The sequence below is a fragment of the Rattus norvegicus genome, chromosome 3, assembly GCF_036323735.1.
Source record: "Rattus norvegicus strain BN/NHsdMcwi chromosome 3, GRCr8, whole genome shotgun sequence".
NCBI lineage: Eukaryota > Metazoa > Chordata > Mammalia > Rodentia > Muridae > Rattus > Rattus norvegicus.
In genome coordinates, this window is record NC_086021.1 from 65097007 (window position 1) to 65115799 (window position 18793).

At 38.0% G+C, this 18793-nt stretch overlaps 1 protein-coding gene and 1 long non-coding RNA gene across 8 annotated transcripts in view; one reads left to right on the forward strand and one right to left on the reverse strand.

The window, feature by feature from the left end:
- Marchf7 (membrane associated ring-CH-type finger 7) overlaps nt 1-18793 on the forward strand; it is a 38129-nt gene that overhangs the window by 6367 nt on the left and 12969 nt on the right. For all 7 annotated transcript variants that reach the window (XR_005501853.2, XR_005501848.2, XR_010064613.1 and 4 more), the window contains exons 2-5: nt 11516-11680; nt 12240-12435; nt 14664-14831; nt 16257-17352. Coding sequence is in view for 4 of the 7 variants with exons in the window: in XM_039104833.2 (XP_038960761.1) it covers nt 11516-11680; nt 12240-12435; nt 14664-14831; nt 16257-17352 (1625 nt within the window). In the remaining 3 variants the exon portion in view is untranslated. The remainder of the gene's footprint in view (nt 1-11515; nt 11681-12239; nt 12436-14663; nt 14832-16256; nt 17353-18793) is intronic.
- On the reverse strand, nt 64-16759 carry LOC120101908 (uncharacterized). Its single transcript, XR_005502946.2, has 2 exons — nt 16624-16759; nt 64-16553 (listed from the first exon to the last, which is right to left on the reverse strand). It is a non-coding gene; the product is annotated as an uncharacterized LOC120101908 (long non-coding RNA).

The window sequence follows — 18793 nt, forward strand, 5'->3', positions numbered from 1 at the left end:
AGGATCTTGAGGCTTGGCAGCAAGTACTTTTACCCAGTAAGTCGTTTCTTCGTAGGTGCTGCCACACAGCTTCCACCTACTGTTGTACCAATCGGGTATGTCTGTGTATTTGTGCACATAATGTTGATTGCCTGTGTAGGCCAGAAAGGGGTGCCAGGCCCTGGACTATGGCTGTGAGCCCACCCCTGCCCCCCAGTACAGACGCTGGGAAGCTGTGTTTTAACTGTTGAGCATCTGTGTCTCTGCCCCCATTCTTTAAAACATCCTACTTTGTACTTTCTTGCTCCTTCTTCTAAATCTCCTGGAATAAAAAGGAAAACATCAAGATTCATTAGTTTATTAGCATTACTGAGTAATTCATGTCCCTCTCCCTCTAGTTTTTTTTTTTTTTTTAGGTTGTTTTCTTCTTTGAAAGTTAAGTACTAAATCTGCCATCCATTTCACTTCTTCTCTTTTTGGGTCCTCAACACTGTCTTGGAGTCAGATTCTCTTCCCATATCCTGATTGGTTGCCTAGCTAGCTTGGGGGACTTCTGATTGTTATTAACTGAGCTTGTTGGAAAATCTTGAGTAGCTTCTCAACATTTTAGCATTGAATTCCTATAAGTGGGGGTTGGGCTTCCACAAAGCAGTGAAACTCACTTTTTAAGTTCCTTTTAGTATCACAAAATGCCAGGATTATCTATGTGAATTTATTAGTGCTAAACAGAAAGGTTTTGTTGGGATACTAATTATTTCATCTCTGAAAGTTGTAGAACAGATTGGAAGGAGAGACTGAAGCTCACATGCTTGAGCAGTGGACATAGGAGAGACCTGCTCTCTGCAGTTACCCTGAGGACGCTGCCTGGTTCCTCTTCTGGGCTTTGATTTGCACTTATCCTAACATTCTCTGGCTTTTATTTTAAACATGCTTTAATATCTTTCTGCATGTTTTCCTACTTTTAAGTCATCAAAAAGTCATTTCAAATATTTCTGTGAAGTCGACTTCATATTGTTTTTGGAAACCATTGTTTCCATAACATTTTTCTTTTTAAATGTTATGGAGGTTTTCTTTTTAAAACTTTTATCTTGTGTACATATGAGAGGACAACCTGTGGGAACCAGTTCCTTCCACCATGAGGATTCTGGGGATTGAACAGTCTTCTCATTGGCCCCATTTTTGGAGGGTTTTGTAATCATTATTTTCAGCCTTCTAAGTAGATGTGGTACTAATCCCAGTTGTCTTTGTGTGCTGGTTTAGCTTGTATTTGCCTAGAAGCTCCTCTAGCAGTAGACTGCCACTGCTTTGTCCTTAGTGAGTGTGAGGCTAGAGGGCTGTGTGCTTTCTTCTCAGTAGTATTGTGCTGACCTCAGGGATTTTTGTTTTGTTTTACACTTTGTGTGTGTGGTGCAAATGAGTCACAGCCTGCATATGAAGGTAGGTAACAACTATCAGATGTAGATTTAATTTTCAAATATTAATTCCTGGTGAAAACATGTTTTTAGGCCTTTATTTACATGGACTAAAAGAAGACTTCAAGATTATTTCCATGGGATAGAACATACTTAACCTTGTTGATGAATGTGTGTATGTAAGTGTATAAAGAACCCCTTGAGTAGTATGACAGACCACTAAAAGCATGAACTAATTTTAGGGAGCTCTGAAGGGCTTCCTAAGATTCTCATAATTTATCTATAGCAAGAGGAAGTTAACTTCTTAGTAGCTGGAGGAAGCTACTGATAGCTACTGATCTGTCAGAATACACCAACATGGGAATTTGTACACATAACTCTTGGTGCATTTATCAATCATTACTAAAAATAGCTTTATATCTCAAGATAAATAAATTTTATGTAGCTAGTTATTTTCAGTTTTTGAGATAGGGTCTCATGTAGCTCTGGCTGTCTGGAAACTTACTGTGTAGAGCAGGCTATCTCAAACTAACTCACAGAGATCCTCTTGTCTCTGCCTCTCAAATGCTAGAAGTAAATGTATACACCACCACACCTGGCCTAAAATAAATTTTTTAAAAATGCCTTAAGGGGAAGATACAATAAAGATGTAGATGATTACTTAAAGAGAGTTTTTACCCAGAATCTTCATCTTGGGAGTTAAGAGTTCAATAAAGTGGCAACCTCTTTCTGCATTCAGAATAATTTGTAGAGATCAGAAAATGTCCCTTATGCCTATCAGTGCTTGCTTGTTTTTGAGGGACAATACCACAGACTTTAGTAGACTTTCCATGACTGGGCCTTCTTGTGAGCCTCAAGGTATCATCAGTTCAGTGTGATAAAGGTTACATTAGAGGCACAAGTCCTATATACAGATTGAGTACACTGTGTTCTGATGCTGTTCTTGCCTGTATGTCTTTTCCGAGTTTAACACTTACTTACACAGTTTGTTCTTCATCAGACTGCAACTTTTTTTTTTTTTTTTCCGGAGCTGGGGACCGAACCCAGGGCCTTGCGCTTCCTAGGCAAGCGCTCTACCACTGAGCTAAATCCCCAGCCCCCAGACTGCAACTTCTTAATGTATACTGCTCAACTTACCATTCTCCTTTTTAAAGTTAATGTGCTCAGCACATAGTAAACATTTCATAAAAATATATTAAGTAAATGGATTTTTAAAAACCGCTTTCTAGATCTTTGTTGGGTAGACGTTTTTCAAGGACCACATTTTATTTTATTTTTTGGTATTTTTTGTGGTTTTGACCTACAACTTATGCAACCAATTATATAAGTTTTCACATAATACCTACATTGTAAAAATTCAATCAGTTTATGTAGCAGCATTACCAAAAATAGTTTCATACAGTATCAAATTATATCTCTCGAAGGACTCTGCCTTCTCTCAAGAGGTTTGTTTTGAACAGAAATCCTAAGTTACTTTCTACAAGAACTAGGTATGAATATAGTCACAGTAAATTATGGGAGACAATTAAGCACTCTGCTTTTAAAACAGAAGTAGGAATGGAGAGATGGCTCAGTGGTTAGGAGCACTGACTACTCTTCCAGAGGTCCTGAGTTCAATTCCCAGCAACCACATGGTGGCTCACAACCATCTGTAATGGGATTGGATGTCTCTTCTGATATGTCTGAAGACAGCTACAGTGTACTCACATATATATAATAGATAGAATATATCTTAAACAAAAAAATCTAGTTGTAGACTTGTATCTTTTAATGAATGCTGTCTTCCAGTTCAAAGTCCTCAACACAGATACAGTCCTGTTTCATATTTTTCGTAGCTACCTTGAAAAAGTAACACATCTGTTTGTTAATATACTCTAGGCTTTTACTTCTTAGTGTTGAAGACTCATAGATAAAACTTATGAATGTCAGTGATCATGAATATTTTTTCTCCAAATATATGTCTTTAAATTTCCTATATTAAGTTTTACTTTGTAGTGAACAATTTTGTATGGACTTAGCAAGTGTTAATGTAAATGACAAAGCAGGTAGTAGGCAGGTTTCTGAGTTATGTGACCATAGCCTTTACTATCAAACAGCTGCAGTTAAAAAGTGTGGGCACTTAGGTGTCCTTGTTGGTGGGTATGGGCATTAGTATTTAATCCCAGCACTCAAGAGGCACAAACAGACAGGGCAGGCTGGTCTACAGAGTGAGTTTTAGGACAGCCAGAGCTATATGGGTGTGATGCTTGTTTAGACTTATCTTGGCAGGGTAATCCTAAATTAGGAGTTTACAGATCATAAACTTAGACTTTTCTAGATAAATGAAGTATGTGCACCTTTCTTAGAAGGAAATCAGTCATTTACTTTTACTCCTCATTCTGGTCCTACCTTCCCCCCCCATATGTTTCCCCCCACTTAGGATTCGTTTAACTTCATATTCCTAAAAGATTTGTTTCTGGTACTACTTCAGAATGTTTTTCATGCAGGTTTTTTTGGTTGTCATTATCCTTTTTTCTTAAATTCTTCCATCTTCTAGCACATTAAAATTCAGTAGCCTGTTAATACTATTATGACTGAATATTAGCAGTCATTCAGGTAGAAGCATACCTCCTTTCCCAGATAATCACAGTTACTTTTTAAAAAATATTTTAATGTGTATTTTATGCATGGGAGTGCATGTATATTATAGGTGGAAAAGGAGGGTCAGGAAAGTAAACCTGGGGACAGTTGTCATTGGGAGAGCCTTTTGTGTGCCTGACTGTGAGACTAAGTACTCCACCTAGCTAACCACATCAGAATGATCTAGCGGCTTCAGTCCCCGTCCTTAGAATATTGTAAACAAACAGTAAACCACTTTTATTCTGGGTCCACTTATTTTGGGTTTAGTAAGCTAGGACCTGGAATTAGTGGTATGGTGTTAGATATTTGTTGTAATTGTGTTAGGACATTTGGGTTCCATCTCGAGCTGTGTGGAGAGAGTGTGGGACCTTGGGTAAGTGGCACCTGTGGTAACTAAGCTGGAGGCAGTGCATCACTTGGAGTGAGCCCTGTGGTTGGATAGGCTGTCCTCCTTCACTCATGTTTTGTGACCAGCTGCTTTATCTGCTGCTGCTATGCCTTTCCCACTAAGGTGGACCGCATCCCTTAGACTCTAGTTGGCAGAGTCTCCCTTCTCTCTACAGCTGGTTCTTGTCAATGGTGTTCTGGTTTAGTTTTTGGTCACAGCAATGAGAAGAGTAATGTTTCTTTGGTTTGTTTTCAGTTTTTATGCTTAGCCCCTTTCATTGTTTCTCATTTTTAAGCATATTACATTTAGAATCTCCACAAATCTTACAATCCTTGTTGCATATTCTTACACATCTTAATCTGAACCCTTCGAGGATGATAATCCGACCTTTTCTTCACAGTTTCCCTCTCATCACCCGTAAGTTCTTTTCATGGTCATTGTTTTATTTTTGTTTTTTATATAATATCAGTTCATTGAGTAGTTATGCTTGATGTTTTCCTTGTTATTAAAAAGCAGGTTTGACACTTTTGATAACTAATGGAGTTGGGGGACAGATAGTTTGGGTGAGCTTGGTTGTTTTTGTCTTCCTGTCCTTCATTCCTTTCTTCTTTTTTCCCTGTGAAAGGGGTCCTCCCAGGGCCTCCTACATTCCAGGCATTCTCACATTACATATGGTGCCATAGCAAGTTGGGTTTTTCAGAGTGTTCCAAATGTTTTATTATTAGAAATCTTACTTCTGACTTTGTGTTTTAAAAATTTTAGATCTGGGGGCTGGGGATTTAGCTCAGTGGTAGAGCGCTTACCTAGGAAGCGCAAGGCCCTGGGTTCGGTCCCCAGCTCCGAAAAAAAGAACCAAAAAAAAAAAAAATTTTAGATCTGTTGTATGTGCATGAGTATTTGCCTGTGCATGTGTGTGTGCGCGCGTGTGTGCTATACATAGGCCTGCAGATGGTTGTGAATTATCACGTGGGTGCTGAGAATGGAACCCAGATCCTCTGCAAGAACATCCATCCTTCATAGCTAACTGCTGAACCAAGCTATCGCCTCTGCCCTGACCTCTTAAAGTTTTTAGTGATTTAAAAATAGGAAAATTTAAATATCCACACAATATTTGGAGACACAGGGCCAGAAAAGAGACTTTGGGTTTCAATATTAAGTCTGTAGATTATTAAAATTTTAAAATAGACTATTAAAAATACTAACTTTAATATTAAAAGTATTAAAATCCGTTAAATAGATTAACTGATCCATTCATGAAAATATACAGAAACTGGTCATGTTGGCTCGTGGAGGTGATAGCTGTAGGTGTCCCGAAGCCCCCCCCCCCCCATTAAATATTCCATCTTTGAGGGGCCGGAGCTGGGAAGACTATGACGTTCTGTTTCTCTAAACACATACTGGGGGGTCAAAGTCTGGTTACAACTCCTCAAGAGTTGTCTTTACTGTTTGTTTTGTGTGTGAGTATGGGTGTGGGTGGGTATAGGTGTGTGTGAGAGGCAGAGACAGAGATAGACAGACGGGGGATGGACAGACGGACACTGTCACTGGCATGCAGTATTTCTCTACCTCCTCAGGGCTGGGATTAAAAACATACACCACCACACCAGTTTTTGTATAGGTAATAAGGATTGAATGTAGGTCTTCATGTGGCTTACACCAGCACTCTACCAACTGCTCTGTCTCTTTAAATACAGGTTTTTAAATAAATGGAATTTTCAGCCTCATGCATCATCTCCCCCCCCCCCCCTTTTTTTATTGTGGTGAAATTACATCACAAAACTCACCATCCCAATTGCATTTTAAGAGTACAATTAATTTTATTAAGTACACTTGTGTGTATAACCATTATCACTGCCTATCACCACAGTTCTTTTCATCTGTACACACTTTAAGGTGTAAGTGTTGATTCTTCTTGGTCACTGCCCTTCTGGTTTTTTATCTTTATGACTTTGAGTATGTTAAATATTTAAAATCATACAATAGTCGTCTTGTGTCTGACTTATTTCTCCAAGTCAAGGCTGATTAATAGTCCTTCACAGGTTAGAATGCTCTCTTTAAAGCTTTTTGACATTTTACATTTATTTTATTTTTGGATCTTTGAGAATAGGGTTTTTCATTGTATCCTTTCTGTGTATCTTGGCTGTCCTAGAACTCACCAGACTGGCCTTGAACTTGAAAAGATCTGCTTGGGCCATCTCTTAAGTGCTGGGATTATAGATACGTACTACCACACCCAGTTAATTTTAGTGTGTGGGTGAAGTGTGTGCCCACGGGCATGTGTGTGCCACCGCATATGCATGGAGGGCAGAGAAGTTTGTAGCAATTGGTTTTCTACCCTGCAGATTGCAGAGGTCCAACTCAAGCCATTCAGCTTGGTACCAGCGCCTTACCTGATGAGCATCTTAATGAGTTGTGTGTATGCACCACATGTTGTTTGTTTATTTACTGATACCACTTGTGTCTGTTGTCAACAGTGCTGTGTGATTTCGATGTGCAAACATTCCAAGACCTTATTTTCAGTTGGTTAGCTTGGTTTGCTTTAATTTGGTATATGCCGAGAAGTGGAATGGCTAGGTTCTATGAAAATTCTGTTTTTATTCTTGAGGAATTGTCATACTGTTTCCATAGAAATTGTGTTATGCTGAGATGTTTGTTGCCGTCGTCAGTGGTGGTGTTGGTTTGGGTTTGGTTTGTTGTGTCTCCAGGTTTTTGTTCTGTGCTAAGGTTAGATGCTTTGTTTCTGGTTTTCATCTCTTTCAGGGGCCTGACTATAGATAGCATCACCCTCCTACTTCAGATCCCTAAACCACCGGTGATGCTTCTTGCTTCACAGTTCCTTAGTCACTTTTTTAACGGTTTTTTTTTTTTTTTGATTCACTTACTCCTGCTTTATGAAACTTGCGCACAAGACAGCTGTTGGCAGTAGTTGCTGATGGGGCTGCAGTACGTCTGCCATTGCTCTGACTCTTCTCATTTGCTGGAAATTCCCAGCTGCATAAGATACTCGACACGTCACTTTTTTACTTGTTACAGACTGATAAGCTGTCTGATATTTGCTCTGTCATAGCCAGAAACAGATCAACATTTTTGTCTTTTTTCAGTCAATTTATTTAATAATAATTTGAAAATGACTTAGGTTTTATTGGCTTTACTTTGCTGATTACCATTGATTTCACAAGTTCTTTATTACATTCCCATCTTAATTAGTAATTTCTGTTAACACCTGATTATACATTCCGTGGTTTACTCAGCAAATACAGAAACACCAAGAAAGTGTTAAAGTGGCCAGTGATGATGTCAAGACTAGGGCTGGTGCTAAAGGTAGTCACTCAACTAATCAAAGGGGTCAGTGCAGTCTAGGCAAGGGTCCCGTGGCTAGATTAGCTTAGCTCAGCTCTGAAATGGACAGGCATAAGAACAGGACATGGAAGAATCCTGCTCATTTCCAGAATAAGTACCACAAGTGGTCATGATAGCAAGTTGGCGTTGCCACTATGCCGTGGTCCTAGGTACCATACCTTCCGTTTATATGATGTTTCAGGTCAGGACTGCATCATTTATTGGATGGTGTTTTTGATAAATCTAAATGCCTGATGTTTCTGATATAATTTGATATGTCCATGTATCCCTGATTTATTTTGGTAATTTCACAATAGCAATTTTTATTAACATAAATAAGTTATTAGGTTTTGTTCTATGCTTATGCAGTATGTAATATAAGGGCTGTTCTTCTCATTCTGTGTATCCATTATGGCTACCTACCTGCCCAGACAGATTACCTGTTCATTTTGTCTTAGACCTATTCTGAAAACAGCCTAGCAGAAAGAAACTGCAGGCTTGTCAAATAGAGTAACTTAGGTACAGCCTGTCCTGCTTTTTGTTCGTCTTTTGTCACTAGCTGATGTTTTAAAGACAAAGAGTAATGTAATAAGTTCTGTTGTAAATTTAAGTAGAAAGATTTGATTAATAGGAAAGTTAGTTGATAAGTTAGGAAGACTATGCTAAAGGTGAAACTCACACTTTGTCCTTCTGTTTGAATGTTTTAGTAGAGCTGTCTTCTTATCTAAGCTGCACATCAGACATGTAGTGAAATGACTATATTTGCCTGAAAATTGCAGGATGCGATAAAACAGGTTTTGATCTTAAAAATAATTGATAATGCAAAGTTAGGGAGAGTATTTTGATATCTCTTGATTCCCTTTTGTAATCTTAATGAATGTGGCTGTCTCCAGAGGACAGATCCCTGTCTTAGGAAAAAACTTTTTATATTTTTTAACTTTGTTAAGAAAATTAATTTTAAGAAATTGTGTGTTGGGGGACTGGTATGTGCAGGTATCTGGGTATCCCCCTGGAGCTGGAGCTCAGGCAGTTATGAAGTGCCTTATGTGGGGGCTAGGAACTAAATTCATAGCCTCTTTATACATGCTCTTAACCTATGAGAAACATGAGTCTTAAATTTGTGTGGTTGTGTGCCCAGGTACATGTGGAGACCAGAGGACAGCTTGTGTGAGTTAGTTATCTCTTTTCACTGTATAGGTCATGGGGTAGAACTGGGTCCTTAGGCTTGGTAGCAGGAGCTTTACCCTCTCAGACAACTTGCCAGCCCCCAAGGTTTTTGATTTATAAAGGCAGTGTGCTTGTATAAATGGTGTTGGTAATAAAAGACAATCTAATTTCCATTGGCAGAATGGGAAATTAGTATGCACACATATGTAGTGGCATACTGTATGCGATATTAGCATGAGAGAATCCCACAAATGTTAAGCAGATGAAGCTGCTACCTTCTGATGGAGATAGTGACTCGAGTGACAGAGAAAGAAAACTTTAGCAACAACCAGCATTATTAGAAGGCAGTTGGTACCTGTCTTCAGTGACTATCTCACCCTTTGTTCTAAAGGAGTCTTTTACAAGAATATTTTTTCAAGAGATAATTTCTTTATATCAGACAGGTGGGTTCCTCGGTTAAGCATTGTTTTGAAAAATGGATGCTTCTAGAATGTGGGCTATGTGTATACTTCTAATCTTTACATAAATCTGCACAAATTGCAGGTCATTATGATCAAGGTTTTTATGTTGACCATAGTAACTTCAGTATTTGGTTTGTTCATTGTTTCAGGTATGCCTTTCTCTCATATTTTGGGATGGGAAGTCCTTGGAAGGGCTATGATATATAGTTTCAGTAAATCTAAGGTTAAGAGCAAACAGGAGAGGGAAAAAATGAAGATTTTATTTTTGTCTTGGTGGTAGTTGTTGTCTTGGGTATTCTTAGAGCCAGTCAGAATTAATTTGTGTTAATTCAATAGATTTATAGGTAAGGATCTGGTAGAGTTAATGATGCCTATTCTATGGGATATGCTCTGAAGAAATTTAGAAACTTATTTGCGAATCTATAAAAGTGGAAAGTACTCAGTTCCACACTTTACATGAACTGAATTTAGTTAGGGAAGGGTGTGTGTGTGTGTGTGTGTGTGTGTGTGTGTGTGTGTGTGTGTGTTTGTGTTTGTGTTTATGTTTATGTTTATGTTTATGTAGGGGCATGTGTGTGTGGAGGCCAGAGGTCAACAATAGGTGTCTACTAGAATTGCATTCTACCTTATTCATTGACCTGGAACTTGCAGATTTCCACCAGCAGGTTCTAAGGGTTTTTGTGTCTGTCTTCCTAACACTGTGATTATAGGTGTGTCCCCCAAACCCCTTCTTTTATGAGTGTGCTGGAGACTGAACTTAGGTTAGGTGTTCATGCTTGCACAGCAAGTACCTTACCAACTTAGCCACTTCCTTAAGTCACCATGTAACCAGTTCCATCTCAGAGCTTTTCACTTCAAATATCACTTTCCAATCATTTTAAGCAAGTTTTCTTATAAGGTCGAACTAATAGACTAAGTTTCTCACTGAACATTGAGTAGTGGGTAGTTCTTACTCCATGTGATATTTGGTAAATACCAGCTATTGTGTTTATGTGTGCTATAATTACATACTCATTTATATTCATTTTGTTAGGGTTTTCTACTCGTATGTTTTGAGTACCTGTTTCCCACATTGTTAGGGTCAGAGACTGTGCAGCTGTCCTTGGAGGCCAGAAGAATGGGGATGGATCCCCTGGAGCTGGAGTTAGAGGTGGTTGTGAGCCATCTGATGTGGATGCTGGGATCTCTGAGAGCCAAAAGGAGGGTCACAAGGATCTGTATTTCTGCCAGGACATTTGCATATTCTAGGCAGTGATTTAGAGTAGTTTAAATGATCCTGACTTAAAGAAATGCACTCTTGAGGAAGGGGAAATAAACTTGCAAATAAGTCTAAGTATGATGTCTTAATAAAATCATGGGGAAAGTAGAATTAATTACACAGAAGATGATTTAATCTGATTATCAAAAGTGAGATAAGGAATGTAATGTTTTGACTTCCCAGGTGTATACAGAAGGATGTGAGACTATATTTACTAAAACTTGTATATATTAAGAAGGATGGCATGAGAATCTAAGACAAATGTATGTGAGGGAAAAGTTCAGGCATTGGAAGACAGGTCTGTGTGAAAAGCTTTCCATGTTGTCAAATGAGCAGTAGGAAATCTTAGTTGGATGCTACTAAGTCTGCCTTTAAGGAGAAAGGGGAAGAGTTTCACACTTTAGTATTGTTGCAAAAGTTGGCTATTTGATTGTTTTAATTTTAAATTTTATTTTGTACATGCATGCAGACAGGGCAGTTTTCTGAAGTCAGTCCTTTCCTCCCTCCTTGTTGAGGCAAGTACATCTAGTCTCCAGGTGAATTGTGACTGATAGAACTTCTCTGTGAATTGGTGATTCTTATCTCTGCCTGCCATCTCTGCCTCTCTTCTCCACTGGAGGAGTTTTGAGGAGTTCTGAGAGTACGATCCTTCTACACATGTGTGTGGGTTCTGGAAAGATCTGCTCCTAGACTTGCAAGGCTAGCACCGTTACCTGTGCAGCTGGGCTGGAGCGGTTAGTGTGGTTGAATGGTCGCTTTTTCATTAATGAGACTTGATTTGGGTCTCAAACTAAATGAACCTTTTCAGAATAAATTGTTGTATGTAGGGGGGAAGGGGGAACGGGTTCTTGCATATCTTCTTAAATAAAATTAACAAATTTGCATTTTGCAGGAAACCTTAAGAATGGAGTCTAAACCTTCCAGGATTCCAAGAAGAATTTCTGTTCAACCCTCTGGCTCTTTAAGTGCTAGGATGGTATCTGGAAACCGAGGAACCAGTTTAAATGATTCCTATCATTCTAGAGACTCTTCCTTTAGACTGGATTCTGAATATCAGGTAGTATTTTAACTTGAATATATGTACATTCAAATTCAAAAAGCTGTGGGTACATTTATTAGGTTTGTTTTTTTTTTTTTTAAATAGCCGCACCTGAAGCATCCTACGATCTTAAATTGTTAAAATAGAAACAAAATAAATAGCTAACGATTTTCAGGATTTGGAGACTTCAGAATTGTGGATAAAAGAATGTAGTCTTGTATAAAATATTTTCTAAAATTCAAAACTGCATTTGGAAAAAAATACTAGAGTAAACTTTCTTTACTTTAATACCGAAGTGGTGAGTATCCTCCTCCAATCAGTATACATACTAATTTGACTTTGCATATGCACAAAGCAGTGGGTAAAATAAGAATACAGCTAGTAATACCCTGCTTCTAATGTTAGGTGATTAATCAGTCTGTCTCAGTCGTGCATACCTAGGTTCCGAGAGACTGTAATCCCCAGCGCAGCCACCTTACCTGCCACCAGCCTTTAACCTGATTGTTTAAAGATTACTATCTTCTCTGAAATATCTTAAGAAATAGCAACAGTTATTCCTTTTAATTTCTTTTTATAGTCTGCCTCAGCGTCAGCATCTGCATCACCATATCAGTCTACTTGGTACAGTGAGTCTGAGATAACTCAGGGAGCACGGTCACGGTCACAAAACCAGCAAAGGGATCATGATTCAAAAAGACCTAAACTTTCTTGTACAAACTGTACGTCTACCTCAGCTGGGAGAAATATTGGAAGTGGTTTAAATACACTGTCAGGTAAGAATTTATGCAGTTTCTGTTAAAGTTAATTTATGAATGTTTTGAACCACAAAGGGGGGACCTCTAAGATTCTTAAGTTTTTTAATTAAATAGTTTCTATACAATAGTGGATTTGGAAATTTAGTTAGTTTCCAGAACTTTACCTTAAATTGGTGGTAAAAATAAACCAGCTCTTCATTTTGCCTTTTTTGCTTTACGTACAGAATGTTAGTAGATTTTAATTAGGTAGAATGACTGCTTTGTTTTTGGTGTGGTTTTCTTTCTCACTGTGTAGCCTTGCCTGGTCCAGAACTTAGTGTATGGATTAAAGGCATGTGTCACTATCTCAGCTCTAACATTAGTGCATAGTAATCAAATTGGTGAAAGTCATGAGCAGAAGTTCTGTTTCGTATTTTGAAAGAGAAGTTTTTAAAGTGTTCCTGTGAAAGCCATATCTGACAGACATTAAGCATTCTCTCAGCACCTTCTCACCGTGTGTTTTTACACTGATAAACATAGTATATGATACTGTTCATATAATGTGGAAACTCTTAATTAAAAAGAAGTCGGAAGCTAAGAGCTCTAGATAAGGAATGAGAAAGTCATGGTTCTCTCATACTAAGTGTACAAGAACGGCAACTGCTTCCTTTTTTTTTTTTTTTTCTTTTCTTTCTTTTTTTTTTTTTTTTTCTTTCTTTTTTTTCTTTTCAGAGCTGGGGACCGAACCCAGGGCTTGCTAGGCAAGCGCTCTACCACTGAGCTAAATCCCCAACCCCCTGCTTCCTTTCTTAAGTTTATGTATTTATGTGTTGTTCAAAAGAAATCTTGTTAGATGGGCAGGAAACTCTTCCTTACTGAAACAGCTACGGTAAAATGTTAGATAAAAAGTTGTAAAAGGAAACAGAATTTGTGAACACTTTCTTCTTTCTTTCTGCCTTTTTTTTTTTTTTTTTTTTTTTGGTTTCTCAAGACAGGATTTTTCTGTGTCCTAGAACTCACTTTGTAGGCCAGCTTAAAATGCTTGTACATTACCAACTGAATTAGTATGAGCAGTTCCTCTCCATTTTAAGGAGCAGACATTGTACCTCTGAGGGTTGCTAAAGGTAGCGAGATGGGTAAGAGCGGGCTAACCCCATCTTTGTAGGCACATTTTTGTTCTCGTTTGCTATGTAAAGGTGTGACATTAAGCTCTCTGAGTGATTCCCTCAATGTCGAAGCCAAGCAAGGTGGAGTCTGACTTTGATTCCAAGCACCTAGGCAGCACTGCGGTGGATCTCTGAGTTTGAGACCAGCCTCATTCATGTACAAAGCAAGTTCCATAACAGCCAGGGCTGTCTTATACATAGAAACCTATCTTGAAAAACGGGAGGTGGTGTGGACAACAAGATTCTAAAGCTAGAAGAGGAAGAAACAAAATTTCAAGGTAGTGAGTGGACAATATATTTGAGAATTAACTTTAGTTTACTTCTAAGTAAGATCCTATCTAATAAAAGTCAGAGTATTATTGCAGAAATAGATGAATTCTTAGAATAAATGAGTGAAATGTGACAGTGCAAATATTTCTGAAGCTGATATAATACATACTTAGAATTTACAAGCATTTACATCCAATTTCCAGGGTGGAGAAAAACCTTTTTTGTGACAAAATTTGCTTGTTCTGTAACTCAATTACCAGATTAAAATAGCTTTAGTTTTGTTTTAAAGTGTATTTATTTTGAGATATGGTCTTATTATGTAGTCATGGCTGACTTAGAACTTCACTGTATATATCAAACTGACCTTGAACTCACAGAATCTGCCTGCCTGATTCTGCCTTTGCACTCCTAGTGCTGGGGTTAAAGCCACTATGCCTGGACTATGGTTTTGGTTTTGGTGGTTTCTGACATGTTCTGTACCTTGGCAAAGTTTCATTTTTGATCTATAATTATTTTAGCATAATATTACATTGTACATGGGCAGGCATAATAGAGTGACTGAGACATTTACCTTATGAGGATAGGTTTGCAGTGTTGGTAACATAGATTTACCATATCTGAAATCCTGGGTTAGGTCCTCAGCACCAAAAAGAAGGATTTTGAGCAGAAAGATAATTTGGAGGTGAATAGATTATTAGTAAATTATTTTGTTTTGCCAAACCTGGCTTGTGATTGTAACTATATAACTGGAGATAGCTATAATGAGAATATCTGCCTTCACTGTACTGTTAATGATGTACGAACCTCAAAACTTCATTACTTTACTTTAAGATTCTTCTTGGAGGCCTGGTCAAGTTCCGAGATCTTCTTCAATGGTCCTTGGTTCATTTGGAACAGACTTGATGAGAGAGAGGAGAGATCTGGAGAGGAGAAGGGACTCCTCCATTAGCAGTCTTATGGACTATAGTCACCGGAGTGGGGATTTCACAGCTCCAGCATGTATGTAGACACTGTGTTGTTACGTACAGCTTGTGTGTTACTGCAGTTGTTCTCTGTGTCATTAATCAGAATGGAGGAAATGACGTGAAGTTTAATTTCTTATGGAGATATCGGAACTGTAATGTTCTTTAGTATCTTTGTTTTACTCTAAAAAATATAAACAGTCTAAAACCTGTTCTTGAGTATTCAGGTTCTGTCTGCTTTTAAAAAAATTTATACATGTTAATAAGTATTACCAGCTAATTTTTTTCTACAGTGTGAGTTGTCTATAACAGTTTTAATGTGTACTTCTAGCTGGATTATGAAATAACTATATGCTGGTTACACTGTTTAATGGTACATGTATGACTATGCACTACTGTGGGCCTAGTGCCCAGGGAGTGAGTACTGTGACAGAGCCTCTAAATTTGAGCTGTGAGTCACTGTGTAGGTGCAGGGAATAGAACCCATGTCCTTCAAAAAAGCTAGTGTTCTTAACTGCTGAGCCATCTTCCTAACCCCTCAGCTTACCATTTTAAGGATTATGTGGACCTGTGTGATTGTCTTGATTTTAATTAAATTTTGAAACATATGGTTTTTCTCACATTGACTTGAGCTTTTCAGAGTTGACCGTCTTAGTACTGAACACAGAAGGGTGCTGCTCAGTTAGCAGTGCCGTGCAGGAGTGGGGCTTGTGCTCCTTTAAGTCACAGTCAGATTAAACTCCACAGTTTAATACAGTGATAAATGTGCCTCCTACCCAGGTATATAGGAAGTGTTTCTTATCCCCACTCAGATTGAAACAACTAGTTAAGGAGGTCTATTTTTATCTTGTTGACCTTGAGGCAAGGCCACCCTGTAACCCAGAGGAGCCTGGAACTCTGATTCTCCTCCCTCTGCCACCAAAGTGCTGACAGTGTCCCTCCTCCCTGCCCTGCTTTTGAAAATGCACATTAGCAGAGGCCTGTATTGAGCACGGTTCCAAGCCACTGTTAAAGGGCTAGACATTCTTACCTGACATAACATGAAATCATATGGGCAATAACATTCATGTAAAATAATCTTCATATTTTTTGCATAGAATAAGAAGAATCTCCAGAACTGTTTTCCTGGAATGTATTTTTTATCATTACACTGTATTACTTGACCTAAAGTTGTGTATCAGTATCAGTTTGCCTTTAACTTGCCTCATCGGCTTTGTTGAGTAAGCTTTCATACTTGTGTTTGAATATGTAGACCTCTACTTTGAGTTTGTACTCTACCTTGGGAGTACTTCAGAAGTAAATTTTTTTCTATATTTTTTTCTATAATAGTTCCTGTATAGTTACATGGTAGCACTATTCATTTCAAACCCTAGTCTTTCAATTTGGCAGGAGTCAATAAATGTGTATTCAATAATGCTTAAATTATTTCATAATTGGTTACCTTCCCTTCTTTCAAAAATAGATGTTCAAGAAAGAGTTCCTTCTTCATATTCACAGGGAGCAAGACCAAAAGAGAATGCCGCGAACACTTTACAGTTGAATTCATCCACCAATCACCAACTGCCTTCTGAGCATCAGACAGTACCAAGTTCTAGGGACTCTAGTAGAAGTTCTTTCAGATCCCATTTTTCTCCAAGACAATCAGAATCTTTTCGAAACAGTTCACATCCTGCATTTTCATATCTTTCAAGTAGAAATGAAACTCCAACTATAAGCAGTTCAGAAAGGGCTGGCTCGTCTCAGAGACCATTTCAAGAATCTTCTGACAATGAAGGTAGGCGTACAACTAGGAGATTGCTGTCACGGATAGCTTCTAGCATGTCATCTACCTTCTTTTCACGAAGATCTAGTCAAGATTCCTTAAATACAAGGTCACTGAGTTCCGAAAATTATATTTCTCCAAGAACCCTGACTTCACAGTCTCGGAATAATGGAGCATCATCTTCTGAAGTTAATGATGGCAGGGCGTCTGAAGCGTCTCAGGGATTTAGGTTTCTTAGGCGAAGATGGGGTTTGTCGTCTCTTAGCCAGAATCATAGCTCTGAACCAGATGCAGAAAACTTTAACCAAGAATCAGAAGGTAGAAATACAGGACCATGGTTGTCTTCCTCACTTAGAAATAGATGCACACCTTTGTTCTCTAGAAGGAGGCGAGAGGGAAGAGATGAGTCTTCAAGAATATCTCCATCAGATGTACCTCCTAGATCTCATCTTTTCAGAAGAGAATCAAATGAAGTAGTTCACCTTGAAGCACAGGGGGACTCCCTTGGGGCAGCTGCCAGCAGACCACAAGCATCCGGAGCATCAGGCAATGCTTCTGCAAGTGGATCCACACCAGATTTGCCACAGGGTGGAAGAAATACAGGAATAGCAGGGATCCTTCCTGGCTCCTTATTCCGGTTTGCAGTTCCGCCAGCACTTGGCAGTAACCTGACTGACAATGTCACGATTACCGTAGATATTATTCCTTCAGGTTGGAGTTCAGCTGATGGGAAAAGTGAAAAAGCTAAAAGTGCACCTTCAAGAGACCCAGAAAAACTTCAGAAAATCAAAGAAAGGTAAATTCGAGTATTCAACACACACTGTAAGATAGATCAGATTAGAGATTTAAAATAGCTCTCATCTAAAGTTTCTTACAAATGGTGATGTAACCATGAGGTATGTTCTGGGGCATAAATTTTATCAAGAAATGATGTAACTTGTCTTAATTTATCTTGATATATACAAATGCAGATTAATTTCTTTTTCCATGGATAGAGCTGCTAAATGGAATTAATTAGGAAGAGGAACCAAATGGTAGCAAATTACCAATCTGTCTTAGCCTTTAATATATTAATTGGTTTACCACTTTTTGTATTTTTCAATTTTCCTTTTTAAAGATATATTAAATATAAGCTATTTTCTTGATTTTAAACTTTCCACATTTTTATTTCAAATAACATTTACACTCCCCTAGTAATATTAGCTTTAATACTTGTTCATTATAGCAGTTTCCTCTGACTGTAATCTATCTGGAGCATATAGCTTAGAATTCTTACTTCACAGATATCTTTATTGATCTTGACTGGTTTACAGTGAGGTGCCACTCTGTCTAGTTAGGTAGGTTTGGTCTTGTTTGGTTGGTTGGTTTTGCTTTCTTTTGTTTTTGAGACAGGGACTCATTATATACCCCTGGTTGGCCTGGACCCAGTAGAGATTTACCTGCTTCTGTCTCTCCCATGTGAATTAAAGACATATACTACTACCATGCTACATCCTAGATAATACAGTTTTAAAAGAGCATTTATCTTGACAGAGTTTGTAGTATGTATTTTTGTGTGTTTATTGTATTTGGCCTCATAGATGAGAATTTTAAGACTTGACTGGTAAGTAAACAGGAAAATTGGATCTACTTAGTAAAATATAATTGAAACATAAGGGGAAAATGTTACATACAGAACAAAACGATTAGCTTTTTAGGAGTTTGTGCTTAATGTCATGATTCTGATTAAGTAAAGGCAGAAAGTTACCTTGTAGCCTGTGTGTCTTTCTGTTGGTGTCTTGCTAATAACTTCACTCACACTGTCCAGGCTGTACTTCAGGAACAGTTTGTCACTAAGCACTGTCAGTTTACTGTGGGCCTCCTTCATGTGCTGTCAGTAAACTAACAAAATAGGAATTTTGACAGAAGCCTTTGCTTGTTAAAAGTGAATTTACATATAAATGGTACATGTTAGTCTGTATAAAAGAGGGCAATAGAAAAATGTGTGTTTTAAAGCCTTCCTTTTTAGATACCAGAACGATTCAGTAAGATTGTTGAGTAAATGATGGAGAATTTTTAAATCTTTTTAAAATTTTGATTCAATGTGAATAAAAAAAAAGTCAGTTTTGATAACATGTAAATGAGAAATACAATTCAATATGTTTGCAATTCATTGAAGTAGCCTTAAAATTCTTTCACAGTTGACAAAATGATGTGTGTTATCCTTTTACTATTGGATTTCCAGTAACCTAGAACAC